The following is a 25,961-nucleotide window of genomic DNA, read 5'->3' on the forward strand; positions in this document are numbered from 1 at the left end:
ACCTAATGCTAAACCTCAAGCTTCTTGAAAAAGAAGAGCAGGACAACCCCAAAGCTCATACAAGGGAGGAAATTATAAAGATCAGAGGAGAAATCAATGCAATGGAGACTAAGAGAACGATACAAAAAATCAATGCAGCCCAAATGCCCATCAACTGGAGACTGGATAAAGAAAATGTGGGGTTTTTTTATAAAATGGAGTACTACTCAGCCATAAAAAATGAGAAATTAGAGACATTTATAGCTAAATGGATGCACATTGAGGTGATACTCTTAAGTGAAATAAATAGGACATGTATAAATAGCGAATAATTTCTCTAGTGTGAGAAACAAAGTGTAAATAAGGACTAAAAGGTATAATAGATAATGTGAAATAGGAAGAAATGGGGCAAAGGGGAAGTGGGAGGGGTAGGGAAAAGGAAAGAAGGGAATGGAATTAATATGAGAAAATGGAAAAATGGAAGCAAAGTCTTTGTAAATAGGGAGGGACGGAGGGGTTGAAAGGAAGGCAGGGGAAGGGGGAAAAATAACCAAGACAGATTATGTAAAGGTGCAAATTTCCAATGATGAATGTCATTATATTGTACACCTAAAATGTACCAATGATTAGAATGAATAATTGACAATGCAAAATAGGAAGAAAAGGTCCCAAGGGGTAGGGGTAGTGGGAGGAGCAGGGGAAAGGAAAGAAGGGAAAGAAAAAATTATGAGAAATGGGAAAAATGGAAACAAAGTCTTTCTAAATAGGGAAGGGAGAAGGGGGTGCAGGGAGGGCTAAGAATGGGGAAAAAATAAGAACCAAGATGCATCATATAAAGGTACAAGTTCCCAATGAGAAATGTAAATGTGTTGTATACCTAAAATGTACCAATAAAAGAATTTTTTAAAAAAAGAAAAGAAAAAGCATTTGACAAAATCCAACACACATTTATGATAAAACCCTACAAGAAATTGGAATAGACAGTCTCTACCTCAACTTGACAAAAGCCATCTATGAAAAACGAACAGCCAATATCATACTAAATGTTCAAAAACTGAAATCCTTCACACTGAATTCAGGTACAAGACAAGGATGTCCACTATCACTACTCCTGTTCAATGTATTTTTGGAAACAGCCACAGCCATTAGACAACAGAAAGAAATAAAAGGAATAAAGATAGGAAATGAAGAAGTCAAATTGTCATTATTTGCAGACGCCATGATACTCTATATAGAAGACCCCAAGAACTCCACCAAAAGTCTTCAAGACTTAATAACCAAATTCAGTCAAGTAGCTGGTTACAAGGTCAACACACAAAAATCAATAGCTTTCCTCTACACGAATGACAGACTCACTGAGAGAGAAATAGGGCAAACAATTCCTTTCACAATAGCATCCATAAAACTGAAATACCTAGGAATCAACCTAACAGAAGAAATCAAAGACCTCTTCTCTGAAACCTACAGCCCCTCTGAAAAGAGAGATTGAAGATGATATCAGAAAATGGAAAGACATCCCTTGCTCCTGGGTAGGAAGGATCAACATAGTGAAAATGGCCATACTTCCAAAACTGCTGTATAGATTCAATGCAATCCCAGTTGAAATCCCAGCAGCATACTTCATGGAGCTTGAGAAAACAATCCAAAAATTCATTTGGAGCAAAAAGAGACCCAGAATAGCAAAAGCAATTCTAGGTAACAGAGACATAGCAGGGGGTATCACAACCCCCAACTTGAAACTATACTACAAAGCTACTGTGATAAAAACAGCATGGTACTGGCAAAGAAACAGACCTGAGGACCAGTGGAACAGATATGAAGATGCAGAAACATCTCCAGACACACTCAGCCACCTCATCTTTGACAAAGGAGCCAAACACCCTCACTGAAGGAAAGATAGGCTCTTTAATAAATGGTGCTAGAAAAATTGGGTTTCAACTTGCCAAAGATTAAAACTAGACCTATATCTCTCACCATGCACTAAACTAAAATTGATATGGATGAAAGATCTAAATATTAAAACAAATGCTGAACTGGCTGGGACAGAGGTTAGGTAGAACTCTTGAAGGCATTGGTATAGGAAAAGATTTTATGAACAAAGCCTCAGTTGCCCATGAACTAGCAAAAACAATCAACAAATGGGATCTCTTCTTACTAAAAAGCTTGTGCATAGCATGAGAATCCACCAACAGAGTGAAGACAACCCACAATGTGTGAAAAAATTTTCACCTTCTGTTCCTCAAAGGTCTCCTATCTCAAATCTATAAAGAACTTAAAAAAATCAGACCTCCCAAATTTAAAGACCCAATCCAAAAATGGACCTCTGAAATGAACAGACATTTCTCAGGCAAAGAAGTAGAAAGAGCAAATAAACATATGAAAAAATGTTCAACATCACTGGTCATTCGAGAGATTCAAATGAAAACAACTCAGATTCCACCTCCCCCCAGAAAGAATGGCTGCTATCATGAAATCAACCAACAACAAATGCTAGCAGGGCTGTGGGGAAAGAGGAACCCTGCTCCACTGCTGGTGGAAGTGTAGACTGGTGCAACCACTGTGGAAATCAATATGGAGATACCTCAAAGAACTAGGACTGGCAGTCCCATTTGACCCAGCTACTCCCCTGCTGGGTATCTTCCCCAAAGAATTAAAAGAATCATACCACAATGATATATGTGCACCCATGTTCATAGCAGCGCAGTTTGTAATAGCTAAAACTTGGAAACAGCCCAAATGCCCATCAACTGGAGACTGGAAAAAGAAAATGTCATTTTTTTATAAAATGGAGTACTACTCAGCCATAAAAAAAATGAGAAATTAGAGATATTTATAGCTAAATGGATGCATCTTGAGGCGATACTCTTAAGTGAAATAAACAGGACACACGTGTAAATACCGAATAGTTTCTCTAGTGTGAGAAATTGAAAGTGTAAATAAGGACTAAAAAGTGTACTAGATAATGTGAAGTAGGAAGAAAAGGGGCAAAGGGGAAGGGGGAGGGGGAGGGGAAAGGAAAGAAGGGAATGGAATTATGAGAAAATGAAAAAATGGAAACAAAGTCTTTGTAAATAGGGAGGGATGGAGGGGTTGAAGGGAGGCCAGGGGAAGATGGAAAAATAAGAACCAGGAGAGATTATGTAAAGGTGCCAATTTCCAATGATGACTGTCACTGTTGGTACCTAAAATGTACCAATAAATTTAAATTTTTAAAAAGGTAGGTGCCAATACATAAGTATACCTTATTATAATAATAGAGACTGTATATCTACAACTTCATGGATAGTTCCAGTTTGAAGTATTTTGTTGTTGTCTTGAATCATTAAAATACACCAGAAATTCTAGTTTTATAGTATCTAGATCACAACCAATATACTATTCTTCATATCTAGAAGCAACCCAAGTCTGAATTTTGGTTTAGGAAATATGATCATTTGCTTTATTTACTTCATCTAGTAGTGAAGCTATATTTGTAGTAAGCTGTCCATACTCACTATGTGAATAATTTGTCAGGAACAGAGATTAGTTACAGAATTGAGTTTAACCAGCTCTTATTATAGGAGATCCATTCTCCTTTAGTGATCTCATCTGATATTATTACTTTAAATACTATTTATATATTTGACTCCCAAATTTGTATCTCCTACCTTTATCTGAACCCCAGACTTGAATATCTAATAGCTATTCCATCACATCTATTTAGATGTCTAGTATAAATTACAAAATTAATATATCTAAAACTGAACAACTGACCTTACCCATCCTATCCAAATCTACTTTCTATAGTCTTCCTTACCTCACTCAGTAAATGGAAAATCTTTTTAGTGGTTTGAGCCAAAAACCTTGGAATCATCCTTAAGTCCTCTCTTCACATCCATATTTAATAAGCAAATCCTGTTGGCTGTATACTTTCAAAATATATGCAAGCTCAAATGTTTCTCTATTATGTAATTACACTGTGCACCTTCATCTGTTTCTTGGATTACTTAGTAGCCTCCTAACTTTATTCCATGCTTTCTTTTTTGCCTTTTCTTTGAAAGATTCCTTTAAAAAACAATTGTCACGTCATATCACTTCAAAAACTGGCCAGGCTTTATATCTCAAAATAATAGCTAAAATCATATAGTGAGTCCAATCAAATCTCTGTAGAAGTTTCTGTAGAAATTGACAAACTGATTCACAAATTTGTACAAAAACGCAGTAGAGATAGAATAGTCAAGACAATTTTGGCAAAAAAAAAGTTGGAGGCCTCAACATTAATGGAGTTCAAGACTTCATATAATCAAGACAGTATGGTATTGGCAAACTAAGGGACCAATAAAGCAATGGCACAGAATAAAGAATCCAGAGATTAGACCCACACATACGTGGGTCGGTTGCTTTTCCACAGAGCAGAAAGAGGATGGTCTTTTCAACACATGATGCCACAGCAGTTGGATGTTTATATGCAGAAAAAAAATGTTTAAACCCTTCACTCCATGTCTTGCATCAGAAGAAAAAATTAACTCAAGTTTGGTCAGAGACCTCAATGTAAAACCTGAAATCGTTTAAAATCTAGTAGAAAATATAAGTAAAATTTTTCATGGCCTTGAGTTGGACACAGATTTCTTAAATCTGACAACAAAGATACAATCCATAATATAACACTTCTTTAAATAAGACTTGGTCAAAATAAGGAATTCTAGGGGCTGAGGATTTAGGTTAATGATAGAGCACTTGCCTAGCATGTGCAGGGCCCTGTATTTGATCCCACTACTCAAAAAAAAAAAAAATTAAGAACTTCTGGTTAAAATACACTGTTAAAAAATTGAAAAGATAAGCATAGACAAAAATAAAATTAGGACATAAAGAACTCTCAAAACTCAATAATAAGGAAAGAATCCAAGCTGGGTAAAGTACTTGAACAAACACTTCGTGAATGACATATAGAAGGCAAATAATTGCATAAAAACATGCTCAACGATATTAGTTATTAGGGAAAAGCAAATTAGAACAATATACCCTTTAGAATGACTTTTAAAAGAAAAAAAGGACAATATTAGGTATTAGCAAAAATAAGGAGTAAATGGAAGTCACAGATGAATGATGGGGTTGCAAAATAATGCATTTACTTTGGGAAATAGTTTGATACTTTCTTATAAATTAAATGCATATATACCATGTGACCCTATAGACACACTATTTACACCAGTGAAAGTTAACAATAGAGTTTATGTTCACAAAAATGTGTACAAAAAATGTCTACATCAGCATTATCTGTAGCCACCCAAAACTGGAAAGTGTTCCTGAAGTAGACAAGAGATAATCAAACTGTACTGTATCTATATAATGGAATACTACTCAGCAATAAGGAACAAATTGCTGATATATTCAACAACGTGGTTGAATTTCAGGTTCATTATGCTGAATGAAGGAAGCCATTTATGTGACATTTATGATTACATTTACATAACATTTTGGAATAGGCAAAACTAGGGACAAAAAGTAGATGAGAAGTCACCAGGATCTCAGGGTGTAGGAATTTGATGGGAAGGGGAATAGAATTATTCTTTACCTTGATGATGGTAGTTATGCAAATATATACATTTGTCTAAAATTCATAGGACTATACATTAAAATGGATGAATTTGAGCTGAGGGTGTAACTCAGTGGTAGAGCATTTTGTTTAATGAGTACAGATCCTTAGCTTTGATCCCAGGCACCTGAAAAGAAAAAGATTTTATTATAGATAAATTATGCTTTAGTTTTAAAATGAGGGAAAATCATTTAGTGGCCTTCTTAAGGCCATGTGATCTAATCACCCCTTTCTTTGTTTCATCTCTAACTTTAACTGCTGTCCCTCTCTCCTTGCTAATTTTGCTCTACATACATTGGCTGCCCTGCTATCTCTCACTCAAACCAGACACCAGGGTCTTGACACTTACTGTGACTTCTGTTCATTATACTTCTAGATACAAATGTCCATGTGGGTCCATCTCCTCTTTAGGCCTTTGTTTACTGATTTGTACAATATTAACTTGTGACACTTCCTCCCTTCTACCAGCATGCCCTATTCTACTATATGAATGACAAAGTATATTTTTTCTGGTACATGTTTTTGCTGTCTTTGTCCTCACCCTACTAGGACATAAGCTCCATTTAGGCAGAATTTTTTATCTGTTTTGTTCACTACTATTTTCCCATCATTTAGAACAATGCCTAACACAAAGAAAATGCTTAGTGAGAATTTATGGAATTTGTGAATATTAGCTTTATCCTATTTAAAATGCTACAAATTATAAACTGTTATTTGGTGTTTACTAATAGAAGCCTATTAAGATAGTGTATGTGTATATATTAATTCATATATGGTGTATGTGTAAATAAGTTATTCCAGTCTTTGAGTCTTACTGTAGGAGATTGGTGTAAGTGTAGATTATCCTATCTGTTTAAAAAATGAAATTGTATAGAAATAGTCTTTTATGGAAACTGTTTTCACTGCCTAATTTCACTTCATAAAATGTTTCTATTTTTCATTCTTCAGATGTGACTACTTTGAGTATGCAGATTTTTTAATTTTAAAAAATCCAAAATCAGTTCATATTTCTTATACTGTGTTTCCTTGTTTTATCCCAAACCTAAAATAATGCAAGTAAAACACTACTTGTTGAGCAAACCAAATTGATGTGTAACAGTAGTGTTTACTATAACTGTTGTGTAAGTCGTGGTGTCCTTTATGTCATTATTGTACAACAGTGTTTGCTTACATGAGGCCTTTGCTTTTAGCCGATATATTTGAAACTGAACTGCTGGTTTAGTCTTTTTACCATTAAAACTGTTGAGTATTCAGATGCCAAGGTTGCTGACTTAACTAATACCTTCTTCATTGTTTTCCACATCGGTCCACTAGTATTGGATATCTGAGGTCTGTTTTCATTCTGAAGAAAAACCCTGGAGACTGTGTACATTGAGGATCAGATAATGTCTGCACAATGAATTGAGTAATGAGCTACTGTTGTTTATTCTTCTGTAGTATAATTGGTTGAGTTCAGACAATAATGTAACATCTGTTGTTACACTGTGCAGGGAAATGTCAAAATAAAAAGCACGCAAACAGGTGAATTAAAGGGAAAGTAGGAGGGGAAACAGGATATACTGAATTTCAAGTTCTGATTTAAAGTAAGTATAGAGGAACTCTCATGACAGTAGTGATTTATACCACCAACACTCTCTTCCTCCTCACAGTGTTACACATAGCATGAAGATCAGGGCTAAATACTGATCATTAATTGAGTGCTAACCACATGTCAGCACTTTCTAAATGTTTTTAAAATATTACTTTATTTTATAGAAGGACTTTGTAAGGAAGATGTTATTGGTCCTATTTCTTATGAGAAAACTGGAAGTAGTAAGGGCTGTCATTTACTTAAAGGCCAATATTTGATCCTACATATGTTATACACCAAAGTCTTTTCCTCTCCATAACACTGCAATTTAATTAACATTTTTTAAACATCATTGTTAGAAGTCATAATAGTAGTAGACTGAAGAGAGGTAGCTCCCAGGAGAGGAACATGCTTCTCAGGTGCTAATCAGGGTGCTAGTTTTGCAGGTATGTTGACTTTCTGAAACTTTAATCATGTTGCACACTTAAGATTTGAGTACTTTTCTTAGGTCTGTTTAACTTTAGTAAAAAATTTGGGGGGGGGTACCGAGTATAGAACTCAGGACCTTGTGCTTGCAAGGCAGGCGATGGAATCACTGAGCTAAATCCTTGGCCCAACTTTAGTAAAAATTTTAAAACACAAGATGCATGCCTTTAAACAAAAAATAAGATAAAGCTTACTGTAATATGATTCAAATTTTGTAAAATGTCTTAAACCTGTACATGCTACAAATAGCATTTAATTTTCATATCCACATATGCATCCATTCATTCAGTTATTAACATATTACATTGTTTCTGAAACAGTTTAATACTTGAAAATATTCAGCTGAAATTCATTGTGACTCAGAATACCAACATTAAAAACTTACATTCACTGTATCAGTCAAGAAAAAGGCAAAAGTGACTTTTAACTTTCTATTCGTCTTATCTTTGAACTCTCCATTTCTTAATCTCTTCATTTCTAGGTATCTATTCTCCATACAAACAAATGAATGTAGGACTATTTGGCTAGTGCAAGTCCTCCAAGATCTGATAATCTCTATACAACTTCTCTTAATTATAATAAAAGCAACTATTTATCAAAGCCTTATTATGTACCAGAGACTACACTGAGAACTTTCATATATATCAGTTTTGTAATTCCTATCTCTATAATCCCCTCTGAGGTCAGTGGTGTTACTCAGTGCATCCTGAAGGAAAATGACCTAAGAATTATAATAAAAGAGGTTAGCTTTGTCTGTATACTGTAGAAGTTTTGAATGCTTTTTAAAAATACTTCAATATTGAAACCACCAAATTATCCTGAATAATATAGAAATTAATTTCATATCATATCCTTGTCTAGCAAACTTTGTCTTCCCATTTGTTATTTTAAACATATATTTTAAAGATAATACATTTAGATGTCAGAAATCAAAGAAGCATATTCATAAAACTTTTATAATCACCTCTTCGGTTTCCCTATCTCTTTAGCATCACATTTTTATTCAATTCTTTGTATTTGTCTATAATTATTGATTTTTCTCCAAAGAACCAACGTATATACTGGTTAACCAGTATGTTTTCTTTTTTCTAACTCATTCCTTCATGCCTATGTAATTGTTTTATTGGAAGTTTTTTGTAGCTTTTTAGTCTAATAATTAATTCACCTTTAATTATTTCATTTTTATTTTTGTTTTTGTGTTTATTTTTGTGACAGTGTCTTGTTATGTCACCAAGTGTCCTCCTGAACTCCTAGGCTCAAATAATTCTCCCACCTCAGTCTCCTTAGTAGCTGGGATGATAGGTGCACACAATTGCACCCAGCTTATTCTTTCATTTTCAATAAGAATTTTACAGCAGTGAATTTTGTCTGAACACTACTTCAGGTGAATCCTACAGATTCAAATATAAAGTGTTTGAACAACTGTTTCCCAGGTATTCTGCAATTTTGATTTATATTTCCTTTTTGACCCGAGATGTTTAAGAGAAAAGTTTTTTTAACCTTTGTGTTTCCCCAGTTGGAGAAGCAACATCAACTTTGAAAATTTGCTATTGAGGTTTAAAGAACTTAAATTCCAATTTCTCTTATAATACATTACTTGATTATAATAGTAGTAGATTGATTGGTGAGGGTCATGTCTGTTTTTCTACTGATAAATTGAGAACACAGAAATGTTAAAGTGGCCACACTGTAACTGTGAAGCAGAAAATGCTAATACTAGGCTTTAAGAAACCTCTGAAATTGCTAGGGATAAAAACATTTTTGTGAATTTCTGCCATAAATTCCAATATGAGCAAGTACCTCAGAGATCTTCTGACCCCTTTCAGTGGAATGTCATAAGGGTGAAACAATATAATTTGTAGACTGAGATCTAGGAAAACCTGGGATGGTTCAAACCCAACTCTAACCATGAAATGTCTCTTGTTTATCATACCTATTTAAGTCTGTTTTCCTGCCTCTAAAACAAAGAGCTTAGATCATGACTTGGTCCAGAAATCTGTCAGAGTTGGCCAATCCAAACAGCAAGTTAATGACAACACTGGAACTATGACTGTGGCCTCCTGACTCCAGTCAATCTGATTTGAATTTCTTTCCATTCTATTTTTTTAAACTTTTATTGTAATACAATGTATATGACAGAAATTTGCCATTTTAAGTGTATTATCAGTTATTCCAATCTTTCCATTCCATTTTGTCTTTAGTATATTGCCCCAAATTTTACACTGTTTAGTTTTTTCTAATTGGTAAACATATTTTCTCAAATATAAATGTATGTATATATTTTATGAATGCTTCTAATAGCCTTAATTCATACCTTAGAAAGAAAGCAGTTCAATAGTTGTGCATATTTCTGAAATCTCTGAACTTTCAGTTTAAAAATAAGCCTTTATTTTGAATGTACTTACTGATTTTGTAATATGTGTCTTCAAGGTGGGATCCATTGTAATTGTCTATTGGGCTTAATATTAAGAAAATAAAAAGCTCATGATTCTATTATTAAAGCATGAGGCTTGCTTACTAAGTGGTACAAAGACTTTTCAGTGTTTCTAGAAGCAGCATCTTTTTTCTAGTCTCACACTCTGCCACTTCCCACAATCTCATCTGTTCCATATTGTAATAGCTGGTTTTTGTTCTACCTAGGCCATTCGACTCTCCTTAGAGCAAGCCCTGCCTCCAGAGCCAAAGGAAGAAAATGCTGAGCCTGTAAGCAAACTTCGGATCCGGACACCCAGTGGCGAGTTCTTGGAGCGGCGTTTCCTGGCTAGCAATAAGCTCCAGATTGTCTTTGATTTCGTAGCTTCCAAAGGATTTCCATGGGATGAGTTCAAGTTACTGAGCACCTTTCCTAGGAGAGATGTAAGTTCCCATACCTACCTAAGAAAATGTATCCATATGGGAGATATCTCATTAAATAAGGCTAAAAAGTAATCTAAGAAAAGTCAAGTGGTGTAGGTTAGCACAAAACATCCAGAAGTCTATCTTCATTCTGCATAACCATTCTCACCTCAGCTTTTGGAAAAAGTATAACTTCTTAACTAGCAGACCTGTGCCCTGGAGCCTAGGTGAGAAATTAGGTATTGGATCCTTCTTCCTTCTTTGCTGTCCAGCTCTTCCCCTATTCCATTCATTTGGGCTTTCATGAGATACTATCTTTGTATACCTAAGTGTACCTGAGAATTTTGTGTTTAACAGCCTAATAGTTAGGTCAAGGCCAACAATTAGAAATTCACTAAGAATAAGTTATTCTAAACAAAGAGTATTTTGTGATTTGATAGTCATACCTGTCCGGGAAGTCAGGAATGGAAACCTGTATTCTCTGCTGTATCTGTCTATTGAGCAAGATGTGATAGTTAACTTCACTGATAACTTTGGATCTACCTATGGGATTAGTAAAGCACACTTTTGGGTATCTGGGTGGGCCATAACCCTTGATCTTAGGGTCTATGTATGGTCTCTGGCCCCTTCTCTCTGGTACTTTTCCCCTACTGTGCTTCCTAGCTGCCATGAAGTAAACAGTTTTAGTCCACCATGCTCTTTTGCTATGATATTCTGCTGTGGAGCCAGTCAGCCATGCATTAAACCTCTGAAACTGTGGGGCAAATAAACCTTACCTCGTTTAAATTGTAATTTCAGGTACTTTGACCCAGCAACAGGAAAGCTGACCAATACAAAAATTGGTACCATAGAAGTGAGGTAGTTTGCTGTGACTGTGCCTAAACAGATGATTCAGGTTTTGGAAATGGTTTGCAAGAGGAATTTGGTGATGCAGGGTAGAGAAGCCATAGAATGTTATAAGCAGAGATCAATGGGAAATTCTTGTCAGAGCTTAAAAGACCAGAATGCTTTTAAGAATTCGGATAGTAAAAGTCAGGCTCATGAGGTTTCAGATGGGGACTCCTTGGAAAATAGACTGCAGGCCATGTGTGTTACATTCAGGCAAAGAACTTGTCTCCATTTTGCCTATGACCTGAGACTTTGTAGAAGGCTAAATCTAAAGGTGAAGACTAATTGATCTGATGGAGGAAATTTCAAGGCAGCCCAACATTCAGGCTGTGGCATGGATGGTTTTGTTTTCTTTTTCTTTATTTTATTTTGTTTTGTACATGTTTGCAGTACATAATATTTATATTCCTTGTATGGATTTGGTACATGTACATAATACATCCAAATTTCATTTTTTTTTATCCCTTATCCCTTTCCTCCATCTTTTGAGTCCCTTCTCCTCTGAGCATGATTTATCCCTTTACATCCAATTATCTATCTTTTCTTCTGCTCTTTATTTTTACTCTAGGTTTCTCATATAAGAGAAACAATATGATATTTAAACTTGTGTGTCATTTATTTCACTTAGCATTATGATCTCGAGATGCATCCATTTTCCTACAAATGACTCAACCCTATCCTTCTTTATGACAGAATAGTGCTCCTTTAAGTTGTAGGTGTCAGGTATCTTGTCACAGCAACAGGAAAGCCGACTAGTACATAAGGCATTTGATAATCTTTCATAGTATTCTGGGCAAAGTAGAAAGATGAAGATCTATAATTACATAGATTCATTGCTGATTAAATGGTTGTGTTCAAAAAATGTTCACTCACTGCTGTTTCCTTGGAGGAAACAATGAGTGGAGTAATCCTCTATTATTCACCATATTTCTTGATAATGTAAGTAAAGACTTTATCAGATTTATGTGTTATGAAAAATAAGATTCAAGGGGCCAGGGATTTAGCTCAGTGGTTTTGCCACCTCCCATGCAAGCACAAGGACCCGAGTTTGATCCCCGGAACCAAAAAAAAAAAAAAATAAGATTCAAGAAAACTTTAAAATGCTGAAACTAGACAAAATGAAGCTGTAAAAATTTACAAAAATATGTAGACATTTTTTTAGCAGAGGTTAAGTTGCTTAATATGCATTAATAATGTGTTAATGGCTGCCCCCTCCCCAAAAAAAAGCTGACTGCAATTTTTGGTATAAGCCCAATAAGAGGAAAAAATAAATGATACTGTTCAACTCTGCATTAGGCCTGAAAGAGTCCTTAGGCTTCATGCTGAGACAGAAAGCACAAGATGTACGAGCATGTGTACAGCAGGCTTAAAAAGAATGAGAAGGAATTGGAAATCATGTCATCTGAGGAATATCCTCCAGAGAAGGAAAAGTCATAGAAGACATGATTGTTGCCCTCAATTACTGGAAGGCTTGGCATGTAAGAAAGATATTCTGACTTTGTGAGGCTGCAGGGACAGAACTGGCACCAATGAATTGAAAGTTATAGCAGCAAGTTTGGCCTAATATAAGAAAGCATTTATTAAGAAAAGAATATCCTTTATTGTGAAGTAGTAGTTTTCCTATCTTTAGAGATAAGAAGCACTACTCTTTTCAGCAATACAGATGTAAATGGAGTGGGATTTATTCCTATTGTTCTTGCTTTATATGGACTTAGATAAGCACAGCCCTAAGATACATGGTAAATCATAATATTCTGTGGTTCCATTAAACCTAAGTTTAGTTATCAAGACTTCAACTATCATACCCAAACCAAGAATTTTGTTAAGGCTTATCAAGTCCAAGTCCCTCACCTTAGTTGTCACATTTTCAGAATAGAGTCAAAAACCAATGGTGTATTTTTAGCTCCATCACCCAGCTGCAAATCCCTTGCAATGGAATAAGAACCCTGTTACTTATGTCTAAGCCCAGGAGACTATAGTGGACCCCAGATGGTGGCCACTGATCCTTCTCTCACTGGCCCTGCCTGCTCCTCCAAGCTCTTCCAGTTGATTGGTATGTAGAACACGCAGGTGTGCACAAAGGAACACATGCATGCACATGCTCTTACCACACAGCCAGGTAAGGAACTATCCTAAGTTCTGTCACTGAAGTTGAACTCTAAATGTTTGAATGTTTAGAAAACAACCACTGTGAAAGCTTTCAAGGTCAGCCTGGTTGTCCTACTTTACATGTTATGGTGGTTATCTCACCTTGGAGAACTTAGAAAATTTAGAGAGAGAAATTAATCTTTCTCAATCATTAATTATAAGTCACTCCCATTCTGGGCCTCATCTGTTGTGATGGTTAAGCTTAATTGGCTTGGGAGCCAGCCACCTAAGAGATTAATAGTGCACACTTCTGGGTGTATCTGGGTGAGTGATGGAGGTGTGACCTTGAGTAAAATATGTGGTCTCTTCTCTCCTGTTGGACACTGTTCCCCTGTTCTGCTTCCTGGCTGCCATGAACTAAGCATCTTTGTTTCATTACATCCTTCCGCTATGTTTCTGCCTTGGAATCAGCCAACCATGGACTGAATCTCTAGAAACTATAAGCCAAATTAAACCTTTCCTCCTTTAAGTATTAAGTACTGGATGAAATAGTATCTAAGGACTTCCCTGTATTTTAAAATAAAACTTTGTTTGATTTTCATATATTTTAAAGCGGATTGACGGGAGTTGAGGAGAGGTTTGGTGTTCATTTGGTTAGTTTTTGTTTTAGCTATTTTTCTCTTCAGTTTTTTGGGTTTTTTTGTACTGGGGATCGAACTCAGGTCCTTGCGCTTGCACAGCAGGTGGTGAAACCACTGAGCTAAATCCTCTGCCCTCTCTTCAGTATTAACATCATCTTCCCATGGGATAAATATGTAGATTGAAAAGTTACTCTTGACGAGAAGCCAGGAAACTGACTTGAAATGCAAAGTATTCTTAGGCCTGCTGTCTGCCTGCCTTGAGGTGTATGACCTTTCAGTGCAGACTCTTATGTCATTATGGACTATAACCCTATGCAGAGAGCCTATCACTTAGACTAAGAGAAAATTTACTCCTGATTTTGCTATCACTCACCCTATGTTTTACAGTATTGAAGAAAACAGTTTGATGTGGTTTACAGTCTTTGCTCCCAAGGCCCCTTTCACACCTGAGCCCATTTCTACCTCCATCCCCATTCCAAGATGAATTTAGATCAAATTTAGCCCAGTTCTCCAAAGAAAAAGTAAATCCAAAGAGGTTTGCTCCTATAGTAGAAATAAAGAGCTTCCAAAACCCTTCACAGATCCATTTTATGGTCCTTGTTCAACCTAAAATTATTTGTCACGGGGTGGTTGCTCCAAAATCTCACTCTGATCATTTTATCTCTTGCATAAAACTTTTTAATATCCCCTAATACCTAGGATAACTACATACCTCTTAGAATGTTTTGGAAACTCTTTACAATCTGGCCCATTTCTGCCTTTCCCACCTCATATCCTGCTTCTCATTACTTATTTCCAGCAGCAGGAGATAAGAGATTGTTCACTATTCACTGAAGACACAAAAACTCTCAAGCCTATATACTTTTATATACTCTTTTCTTTCCTCCTTGAATATCCATCTTCCCCACGGTTCTGGCATGTTTGAACTCATTTTTTAATGCCTAGCTCAAATGTCAACCTCTCTGTGAACCCCTCCCTCTTCTCCCCAGCTCTCTACCTATATACAGTTGCAGTCTGTACATTCCTGTCTCGTAGCACTTGTCCTATCATTCTATACTGATTTACAAAAGCAGCTTTCATCGTGTTAACATCTCTCCTACAGTTCCTACCATGGTGCCTTATATGTAATCATTCAGTAACTGTTGTTGAATGTTAATGACCTCAGTCTCCCCTAAATCTCTAGTTCCATAGTGAACAAGAGAAGCCTTCCAAACCAGAACAGATGCCTTAGGCCCACCCAGATTCCAGTCCTAAACCAAGAAAGCCCACCCAGGACTCTTTAGGCTTCCTAGAGCCAGAGGTGGGGTGAGAGTTAATGGCCCTTCATCCTTCTCTGAATGCTCTTTTAAATTGAATGACTAGTGTTTTTGCAAGGCTATTCTGTAACAGCCATCTGTGTCTGCAAGGATTAAGATCTAATTTGTAAAAGTCATCTTAAATTACAGCCCAGCTAAAGACTGTTAAAAAGCACATCTTAAGACCTTGCCTCTTTAATAACAAATAATATAAGACTTAACTCTAGGAGTCTTATTGTGTCTTCAGCCTTTTTTGCACTAAGCAGAGACTGGTTTCTCACCAGAGGAACTATTAAACATTATTCAGTGCCTCCCGCCCCCACAATCAAAACAATACTTCATATTAAGATTTCCCAGCTGTCCAACTATTTACTAAATGTCTGCTGAGTATTATACTTAACTGAACCAAGCACTGTGGGATAACCAGGATAGCAGCAGGCACAGACTTTCCCCAGAAAAACTGATTGTCAAGTTTTCTGGGAGCATTGAGTTACTTTGTTTGGAGTATTTTTTGTTTCCATTTTTTTAACAACAGATAATCAAGAGAAGTATTTACTTCTAGTGGATAAGTCACTAAGCCCTGCCCCTTACACATGTTACAGCCATGTAAACTTCAGTGACCCATTTGCCTTACCTAGTTTTATTACCCTGGCAGTGAGTTCTAAAAGCTGAGTAATAACACTGACCCCACCACCAGTTACCCTAGTTCACCACTGGACCTATAGTGGCCCAGACACAGGTCTTTTCCAGAAAAGCCAGTCACTCATGCCACTTGGTATGAGATTATCAATCTCCACTAACCTTCCTTTTCTGTCACTTCTTTATCTTCCTTATTTTCTTCTCCTTCCTTTCCTCACCCTGTGTTTCTTTCAAATTCTATTTTACTCTTGTTATCTTACCCGTTTCTTCCCACTCTTGCCGCATTTCTTCTTCCTCCTGTTTTTCCTCTTTTGCTTACTCTCATGTACACCAGAGTTCCACCAACAAATGGAAAGTAAGTTCCATTTGTATAAAATGTATACATTTTAAAATGACTATGTGTAGCAAAGGAGGATGGGGCAATGGCAGATGAGCTCCATGGACCAGAGGGCCATCTGTCAGAAGACAAAATTATGGGCTGGGAATGTAGCTCTGAGGTACAGGGCTTGCCTAACATGCATAAGCCCTGGATCCAAACACCAACAACTCAAAACAAACAAAAAATTACAACAAATTTAGTCATGTATCTAATTGCCATTTTAAAAATTTGGAGTTTTTTAAATTGTACATATTAGTAACTCATTTGTTTGATATATTGTTTGGTATTTGTTTTGGTATATGCATATAGCATATTTCGATTGTTTTTATCCCCACTATGCCTCTCAATACAGGAGTCTCAGTATAGGTGCCAATTTAAGGTGTGATGGATAAGGAGTCATTAGTCACTCTACTTATCTGAACCTGGAGCAGTACTGGAGTCTTGCTTTTTGAAGAGGAGCCTCAGATCCTCCAGAGGTTTACAGAAGTAGCTTTCTTCTTTTGAGTGATCTTTTTCCTCAAACAGTTCAAGTGGGGCTGGCTTTATCCTAGATAGGTGAAGGCTTCCCTTCTCGCCTCTCTTGTTAGCCTTTTGATTTCTCAAGGAGACTTTAGACATGTCTCTTTGGTGTCCTGCAGTGAATAACAGCAGTACATCTGGGAAGATAGACTGCCTCCAGTTTTATTAGTAAATTTCTTCCTAGTAAGGGAGTAGAACACTGTGTAACAATTAAAAACTCATGATTGAACATTTGACCTTTTATTGACATGTCAGAGCAGGTCTAAAGAAGCTCTGACTAGGGGTCCCTTTGACCCCTGTTATCTCTATACATCTAGAGGAGGATTTTCCAAAGAAGGAAGTTAAAACAGGGTAAGCCACTTTTATATCTATAAGGAAATGAATTTGCTTACCCTTGACATCCTGTGGGATTCCTCACAGGAGATGGAGATGTCCATGGACACAGGCATTGCAGATTGCTTGGGGCCCTATCAGTCCTCTTCATCAGAGCAGGAAGTGAGGGTTTTGGCTAGCCTAGCTCCTCTCTGGGAGTGGCGGCAGTCAGTCCTCCAGTGCTGTAAGTCAGGCACATCAACCGCCTGACACGCAGAGCAGGGTGCCCAGTGTCCAGTTTCCCTGCATTTAAAGAAGGAATTCTTTTCTTTTCCCTTGAACTACTTGGGTATGCTTAAAGCATTGCCAAATTGCAGCAGCCATAATTTTGGCATGTCTTTTTTTCCTCAGCCCTTCTTTCACCCTCATCTAGATCCCAGTTGTTCAACACAGAAGAGTCCATGTCCAGCAATTGAGTCATAAGGGTTTGGGGTACAGCAAGTGGCCAAGACAAATTGGACATCTCACCATAAGAGATCAAAGGCAAGGGTCAAAGTTTAAAACCCATCTGCAAACCTACTAGGGTCTTCTGAAAATTGGCCCAACCATTCTTTGCATTATTGAGTATCTGCCGCTGAAAAAGGAACCTGGACTTGAGTAGTCTCCTCCACTCCTGGGACCTCTCTTAGCAGCAGGATGAACTATGAGTTGGAAGAGTAAGAAACTCCATTTCAAGTATGTCCTGCAGGGCTTAAAGCTGTCTGAGGAGCATAAAGATGGGTCTGAGGAACGCTGGGTTCTGGGGAGCTGGCTTCTGTTGGAGTTTCTCAGTCACTTTAAGAGGATAAGACTGATTTACTGGCCTTTGGATTAAAAGGAGGAGGTTGAGAAGACCTCCCAGTGCTGTCGTTTTCATTCAACAGTTAGGAGAGACCCATATCCCCCTGAGAGACGAGTGGGTATCTAAAGATGGAGTCGTCACCAATATCAGTTTCCTTTCCCTTGGAGGCCTCTTTAAGCACCATACTTCTTGGGCCTTTCCAGAGATTAAAGAGCCATAAAAGCATGAACATAAGGGATTTCACGCCACTTTCCTTGCCTTTTGCAGAAAAATATTTAACTGAAGAATAGTGTTGTAATTTAGACTGCCATTTTTTACACATCTCTTGCCATTTCCTAGTCCATAGTGGGCCCAAACAATATTGGAATAGAAGATAAGTTGTTAAAGACAAGGGTGGAGCCCCCTATGGGGGAGGGAGAGACAGACAGAGATAGAGACAGAAATAGAGAGAAAGGTGAGAGAAGACTAGGTCTGAGTTCCTTCAGAGGGCATCCTCCATGAGACTCAATTGACAACCAGACATCTCTGGAGAAGCCAGCAGCATCAGTATCTTCTTATTTATTTATTTTTCCCCTTGGAACTCTCCATACCCTGCGATCCACTATGACTTCTTCAGGTTCAAATTGTTCCAAGTGGGCCGGGGATTTAGCTCAGTGGTTCCACCGCCTGCCTAGGGTACTTCAGAGAGCATCCCCCACAAATGGATGCAAACCTATTGAGTCCCAGGAGTGTCCTCTATGGGATTCAATTGCACCACCAGATGTCTCTAGTGAAGCAGCCCCAATGCCTTTTCCTTAGACCTCTTCATAGCCTATGATCCACTATAACTCATTAAAGACCAGGATTGTTCAATCCCTGGTACCAAAAAAAAAAAAAAAAGCTAAAGACCAGCATAGATGGGGCAGGAGATTTGGCTCAGTGGTTGCACTGCCTGCCCTGCAAGCACAAGGACCTGAGTTCGAACCCAGGTACCAAAAAAAAAGACCAGCATAGAGCCCCAGGGGCTCCAACTAGGCACATGAGAAAGTGTCCCTCCCACTTATCTAGATAATAAAAACTCTGGTAGTTACTTGTTTAAGGCAATAGAGATACAAACCTCTTAGTATCGGGTTTCTTTTATCTGTTGGCTCCAGCTCTACTTTTGCACACTAACAACTTATTGAGTTTGTTTTCGCTGGCTGTTCCCTTTGTTCTGCTCAGTTCCTTGGGGACATGTTTCTAAATTACCTGACTTTCTGTTAGAACAGGGAGGGGATCTAACCCAATTCAGAAGAGAAGGGAGGAGTCCCATATGTTCCCTCAAAGTAGAGGCTTTATCTCTTGTATAAAGGTAGGATTTCCTTTCCATGAGGTCAGCTAAAAAAAAAAAAAAAAAAAAAAGGACAAATATGGCCAAACTATGTGGCTGACCCACAGGTTGAACTAAAATGTCTACCAAACATGGCAGAACCATATGGCTGATCCACAGGATGAACCAAAATGGCTGCCAGATATGGTGGAAATGTGAACTGGGATGGCTCCATGAGGTCTTAAGAAACAGGGCCCTGACAACACAACTCACTAAGGATACCCACAGATAAAAGATAACCTAGGCAAAAAGCACAAATGAGACCTTGAGTGGAAAAAAGAGCAAGCAGGGGTTAGGTGGCTACTCATGCAGAAGACCAAGTTACCGATAGCTATTTTGTTTTTTTAAAGAATAGGAAAGCTGAACAAAGTACTGAGAAGAAAAACATGGTGGCAAAAACGTACTAAACTCTAGGTCATACACATGGAACCTGCATGGTTTGCAAAAGCCCTCTTGGGCCCAGCAGAGCCTATGGTTCATTCCACAACTAACCCAGGGACAGATCCCCTGCTAGTCCCAACAAACTTGTACCCACATTGAGTAACCAAAACCAGCTGGAAAATGCAGAGGCCACAAGGTCCCCGCCACCCTATGATGAGAAACACTTGAGAACTGTTCCAGAGGAAGGAGAAAACTTCCTGAGTCCCCAGTTTCTACTAATTTTTCCCACCCTCTAACTCCCTGCATCTCTCTGGTAACTTATTTGGTGGGGAAGGGGTGTAAAGGAATTCAGTATTCTGACAGATGAAAGCCTGAATGGGAGAGAAGGGAAAAGAATCTGTAGATTTCAAAGAGAAAGAATCAAAACTGTGTCCAAAGGGTCTTACCTCCTGGCTACCTTTGCCAAAAATGTTACTGCAGTTCTCGGGTGCTGTGGGGTCCTTCTAGAGATTCCCAGGATCTTGTTGTCCTGAACAAATAATTGGACAAGACAAGCCCAAAAGGCAGTGAAGTTTTACATTGGTTAAAGGCTGTGCTTGCTGCTGGCTGGTTTCATGCCATCCAACTATCAGGCCGAGACTTTCTCAACCCAGAGTCCAGTTTCCCATGATCCACCTGTTGGGGGAGTTAACCCCTACCCAATGATTTTAGTTTTTCTGTTACACAGTTACCATTCACCTTGTCCCAGGCTAATTCCTAGGGAGCGTGCCTACTGCCTCCCTGAAGAGAAGTGACTATTGTTTCTTGGAGATATAAAAATTGTAGTTTTCTGCTTTCCCATGCTGCCTACCACAACAGAGATTACTTAAGATGGCTTCCTGCCCTAGTTCTGTCTAAATTCGTCTCCTGCTTGGTCTATCCATGCAGAGGCAGAGGGGCCTTTTAAGATGACTCCCTGACCCAACATTGTCTAATCCTGCAGGAAAATGCTGGGAATTACCTTCCCATTCCTGATCACTTAGCTAAACTCAGGTCACCTTTCTTCTCAGACTGTATATCTGTCCATCAGGAAAGTCCCCACTCACAAGAGTATATACTGAGTGAGGTTTTTCTCTTACTGGCACGCCAGAGGTGAGGTTCCCCTCCACTGATCTACCTTCATTCTGTTATTTTACTTATCTTTCTAAATACAAATATGTATTCCTGGGTTTTATCTGGTTGTGTGCTCACTTGGGTTGCAATCCAGCAATTTCCTATGATTCCTCTGTGTTATGGTTTAGACCTACAATGTCCCCCAAAAGTCTCATGTGTTCAAGGAGGGACTTTTGGAAGGCGAAGGTATCATAGTGACACTATACACATAAGTAGGTTAGTCCATTGGTGAGTTTATAGTTTAATGTACTACTAGGAAGTGGAACCTAATTGAAGGTGAGTCACTGGGAGCATACTCTAGAAAGGTGTGGTCTTGTTCCTGCTTCCTCTCTTCTCTCTGTCTGCTTCCAGCTGCCTTGAGGTGAGAAGCTGCCATCTGCCATGCCCTTCTACTGCACTATTTGTGCCTTGGAGCCAACTAACCATGGTCTGAATCCTCTAAAACTATCAGCCAAAATAAGCTTCTCCTTCTTTAAGTTACAGGTATCAAGTATTTTGTCCCAGTGATGGGAAAGTTGACTAATATACCTTTTCTCCTCACTGAGCCATGTAGGTGTTTGTTCAGATAATATCCTGGATCACCTTGTGAGTCCTGCCTGCCTCTAGTCCACTATGATCTCTCTAATTGGCTTTTATTTGTGATTCATGGATCAGGGATGCCTCTGTTCTACAAAATACAATGAGAGCTCCCACTGGGCAATAGCAGAACAGTGGGTTTTATAAGGTCAGAATAAGGAAACAAAACAATAGAGGAGAACAATAGGGGAAAAGAGTGACTGGTTAACATCAGGTTGCTTCCATTTACTTTTTTATAAGGGTAAGGGCACAGGAGATTTCCTTTATGCTCAAGCAGACTGGAATCTCCTGTTTTTAGGGGAAACTGATCTGCTTTGGGATCTCTTTGCTTCCTCAAAGTTTTAGTTTGATTATGGGACATTTAACGTGAGCAATTCTGTTTTGGTTTCTTCTGATTTCTTGGGACCTAGAGCTCAGACCAAAACAATGGCCTCCCTTAGCTTTTGTCTAACAGTTTCCCCCTTTTGGTTAGACTTTCTCCTATGTATGAGTATGACCAAACCACTTAGGCATTAGCACTACTCTCTGTTACCATAATGGGTTTCTGGCCTCATAGATTATGGTGTCCTCATGATCATATAGTTCTTTGAGTCTTTGTGTTTCCAGACCAAGAGAGAATGTTTAATATTTGACAGATGACTACATGGAAACATTTAGAGCTTTTGAGAGACTATGACATACCAGAGAAACTATCAGGAGGATAGTACCAAAAGTCTGGACTATGCCCTTTAGCAAGGGTCCCCATGAACCAAACCAAAATTGAATACATCCATGAAAGGGCCAGATGAAGAGTATAACCTGTTTTATCCATGTAACCTCCTCGTTCATTTCGTATAACTTAAGTCTTTACAGTGTCTGATATATTGTCCAAGTCCAACAAGAAATAGTAGCAACTTCACAGATTCCTGGCTTTCAACTATTAGGCCACAATTCTATTATCTGGCCTCTCATCACTTCATTGAATTAAAGTACAGAGTGAAAACAAATGAATCTAGAAGTCTGACTGTATAAAACTGATCACTAGTACAATTCGAACAAATTCATTGCATTAGCATATTGCTAAAATTATCCACTGGTGGACTAAAGGATCCCTTAGGTCATATAAAGACTTAGGTTTTATATAACAGATCCAACTTCTGTCAAAAGCAATTGACTGTGAAATTCTATTATAACATTATTCTGCCAAGTGAAAGAGAGAAATATAAGCAAGGAAAAAATTAAGAGAGATAATAGTCTCATTGTAATGAGAGATCTTATTCCAGCATCTTGGGTAAAGCTGTCCACAGCATGAAGTCATCAACTGCTCATCCTCGTTTGCAGTTTGGATGTCTCTAGCTATGGACAGGTGGTTTGGTGAATGCTTTATTTGGCCCATTCAACAGGAATGAGACTTCTGCCTTGAGATTTATATAGAGTTGTCCAACTTTAGGACTTCGGGAATAGAGAAGTTCTTGCTCTTACAGAGTTACGGCCAGACATTGGAAGAAACTATAGGAATTCAAAATCTAAGCCTGTCTACAGCTAGATAATAAAAACTCAAAAGCTATGAACAGGGCTATAGTGTAGTAAACAGGTATACCATAGTTTTTCTTCTGAAACATAATTTTTCTCACTAAAATCACCTCTATTTCTACCAAAGATAAAGTAAAACCCGTTTGTAGAGTAAGTTTAACTTCATCAAACTTGGCATAATTATTTATATAAATGCAAGAATATCAACTGACCACATAAGCGTTTTTTTTAGGTACTGGGGATCATAAGCTTTTTTAAAGTTTGCTTTGCGACAACTTTTGATACTGAATCTGAGATTGGATTTTTAAATTTTATTTTATTTTATTTTATTTTCAAAACCTCTTCAGGCTAGGAAATCAATCCTAGGCAGAGTTTTGTGTTATCTATGGATTCATTTATGTTCTTAAAGGTGTTGTACAGGGGCACTCACACACACACACCCATCAAAGCCTTGATAATATAACCCAAAAGACTTCTAGACTTAATTGACAGATTCAGTAGAGTAGCTGGATACAAGGTAAACACTCAAAAAAACAATTGCCTTCTTGTACACAACAGACTCACTGAGAGAGAAATTAGGGAAAAAATTCCTTTTACAATAGCATCCAAAAAAATGAAATATCTAGGAATCAACCTAACAAAGGAAGCAAAAGACCTCTACACTGAAAACTACAGCACTCTGAAAAGTGAGATTGAGGAGAATATAAGAAAATGGAAAGAAGGGCCGGGGATTTAGCTCAGTGGTTTTGCCGCCTGCTGCACAAGCGCAAGGACCCGAGTTCTATCCCCAGTACCAAAAAAAAAAAAGGAAAAAGAAGAAGAAAATGGAAAGACATTTCTTGTTCCTGGGTAGGAAGAACCAATATAGTGAAAATGGTCATACTTCCAAAACTACTATATAGATTCAATGCAATGCCAATTGAAATTCCAGTAATATACTTCACACAACTAGAGAAAACTATCCAAAAATTCATTTGGAACCATAAGAGACCTAGAATAGCAAAAGCAGTTCTAAGCAACAGAGACATGGCTGGGGGTATCACAATCCCCAACTTGAAACTATACTGCAAACAAAGCAAAGCTACTGTGATAAAAACAGCATGGTACTGGCAAAAGAACAGACCTGAGGATCAGTGGAATAGATTAGAAGATACAGAAACAACTCCAGACATACTCAGCCACCTTATCTTTGACAAAGGAGTCAACCACCATCATTGGAGGAAAGATAGCCTATTTAATAAATGGTGTTGGAAAAACTGGATTTCAACCTGCCAAAGGTTGAAACTAGACCCATAGCTATCACCATGCACTAAACTAAGATCGAAGTGGATTAAAGATATAAATATTAAGACAGAAACACTAAACTTGCTGGAAGATAAGTTAGGTAGAACTCTTGAAGACATTGACATAGGAAAAGACTTCATGAACAAAACCTCAGTAGCACGGGAACTAGCAGAATCAACAACTGGGATCTCATCTTATTAAAAAGCTTCTGCACTGCAAAAGAAACCACCAACAGAGCTAACAGACAACCTACAATGTGGGGAAAAAATTTTTAGCAGCTGTACCTCAGACAAAGGACTACTATCTAGATTATACAAAGAATTGAAAAAAATCAGACCCCCCAAATTCAAAGCCCCAGTTCAAAAATGGGTGTCTGAAATGAACAGACATTTCTCAGACAAAAGCCGCAAACAAATACATGAAAAAATGTTCAACATCACTGGTCATTCGAGAGATGCAGATGAAAACAACACTGAGATTCCACTTCACCCCAATGGCTGCTATCAAGAAATCAACCAATAACAAATGCTGGCGGAGGTGTGGGGAGAAAGGAACCCTTCTCCATTGCTGGTGGGAGTGTAGACTGGTGTGACCACTATGGAAATCCGTATGGAGATACCTCAAAGATCTAGGACTAGAGGTCCCATTTGACCCAGCTATTCCTCTGCTGGGTATCTTCCCAAAAGAATTAAAAGAATCATACCACAGCGATATATGTGCACCCATGTTCATAGCGGCACAGTTTGTAATAGCTAAAGCTTGGAAGCAGCCCAAGTCCCCATCAATTGGAAACTGGATAAACAAGATGTGTTTTTTTTTATAAAATGGAGTACTACTCAGCCATAAAGAATGAAAAACTGGAGTCATTTATAGCTAAATGGATGCATATCGAGGCCATACTCTTAAGTGAAATAAATAGGACACACGTGTGTAAATAACAAATAGTTTCACTAGTGTGAGAAACTGATAGTGTAAACAAGGGTTAAAATGATTAAAATGAATAATTGATAATTTGAAATAGGAAAAAAGGTCCAAAGACAAAGGGTTGAAGGGAGGGCTAGGGGAAGAGAAAGGAGGGAAAGGAAAAACTATGAGAAAAGAAAAAAAAATGGAAAGGAATTCTATGTAAATAGGGAAGGGCGGAGACGGTGAAGGGCACACAGGTAATGGGGAAAAAAATAAGAACCAAGATGCATCATGTACAGGTACAAACACCGAATGATAAATGTAAATGAATTATATACCTAAAAGGTATGTATAAAAGAACTTAGAAGAAAAAAAAAGCCTTGATAATATAACCTGTATTTCCAATTGTATCCTTTTATTAAGAGATCAGATTCTTAGGCAAATAACTATGTTGCCATAAAAATAAGAATACTAAAAAAAGAGTTTCTGAATTCTGAAGGGATCCCATAGGGAGAGAAAGCAAATGCTTCAATTCTGTTCACAAAAGTATACTTTGTATGAAATCACTGTTTAAGGGAAAAAAATGTTTCTTTAAATCTAGAAAACACTACTGTTAAAAGACCCAACAATGTTTCAGATTTTTTTAAATAGGCTGTACAAACCCAAAATATTTTAGCAGTTCATTGAGTCTTGTGTAATTAATCCTTGTTCCTCTTAATCTTGGCTAACATTTTCCCAAACCCATTAATTTGTTC

The 25,961-nt window shown here is 37.7% G+C and overlaps 1 protein-coding gene across 6 annotated transcripts in view; it reads left to right on the forward strand.

Annotated features, from left to right (window-relative positions):
* Faf1 (Fas associated factor 1) overlaps positions 1–25,961 on the forward strand; it is a 481,980-nt gene that overhangs the window by 424,365 nt on the left and 31,654 nt on the right. For all 6 annotated transcript variants that reach the window (XM_004869274.3, XM_087214744.1, XM_021247907.2 and 3 more), the window contains one exon: positions 10,251–10,466. In XM_004869274.3, coding sequence (XP_004869331.1) covers positions 10,251–10,466 — 216 coding nt within the window. The remainder of the gene's footprint in view (positions 1–10,250; positions 10,467–25,961) is intronic.

Source organism: Heterocephalus glaber, unplaced genomic scaffold (genome assembly GCF_053883595.1).
Source record: "Heterocephalus glaber isolate CG9 unplaced genomic scaffold, H.glaber_assembly_v1.0 deba00001451, whole genome shotgun sequence".
Classification (NCBI taxonomy): domain Eukaryota; kingdom Metazoa; phylum Chordata; class Mammalia; order Rodentia; family Bathyergidae; genus Heterocephalus; species Heterocephalus glaber.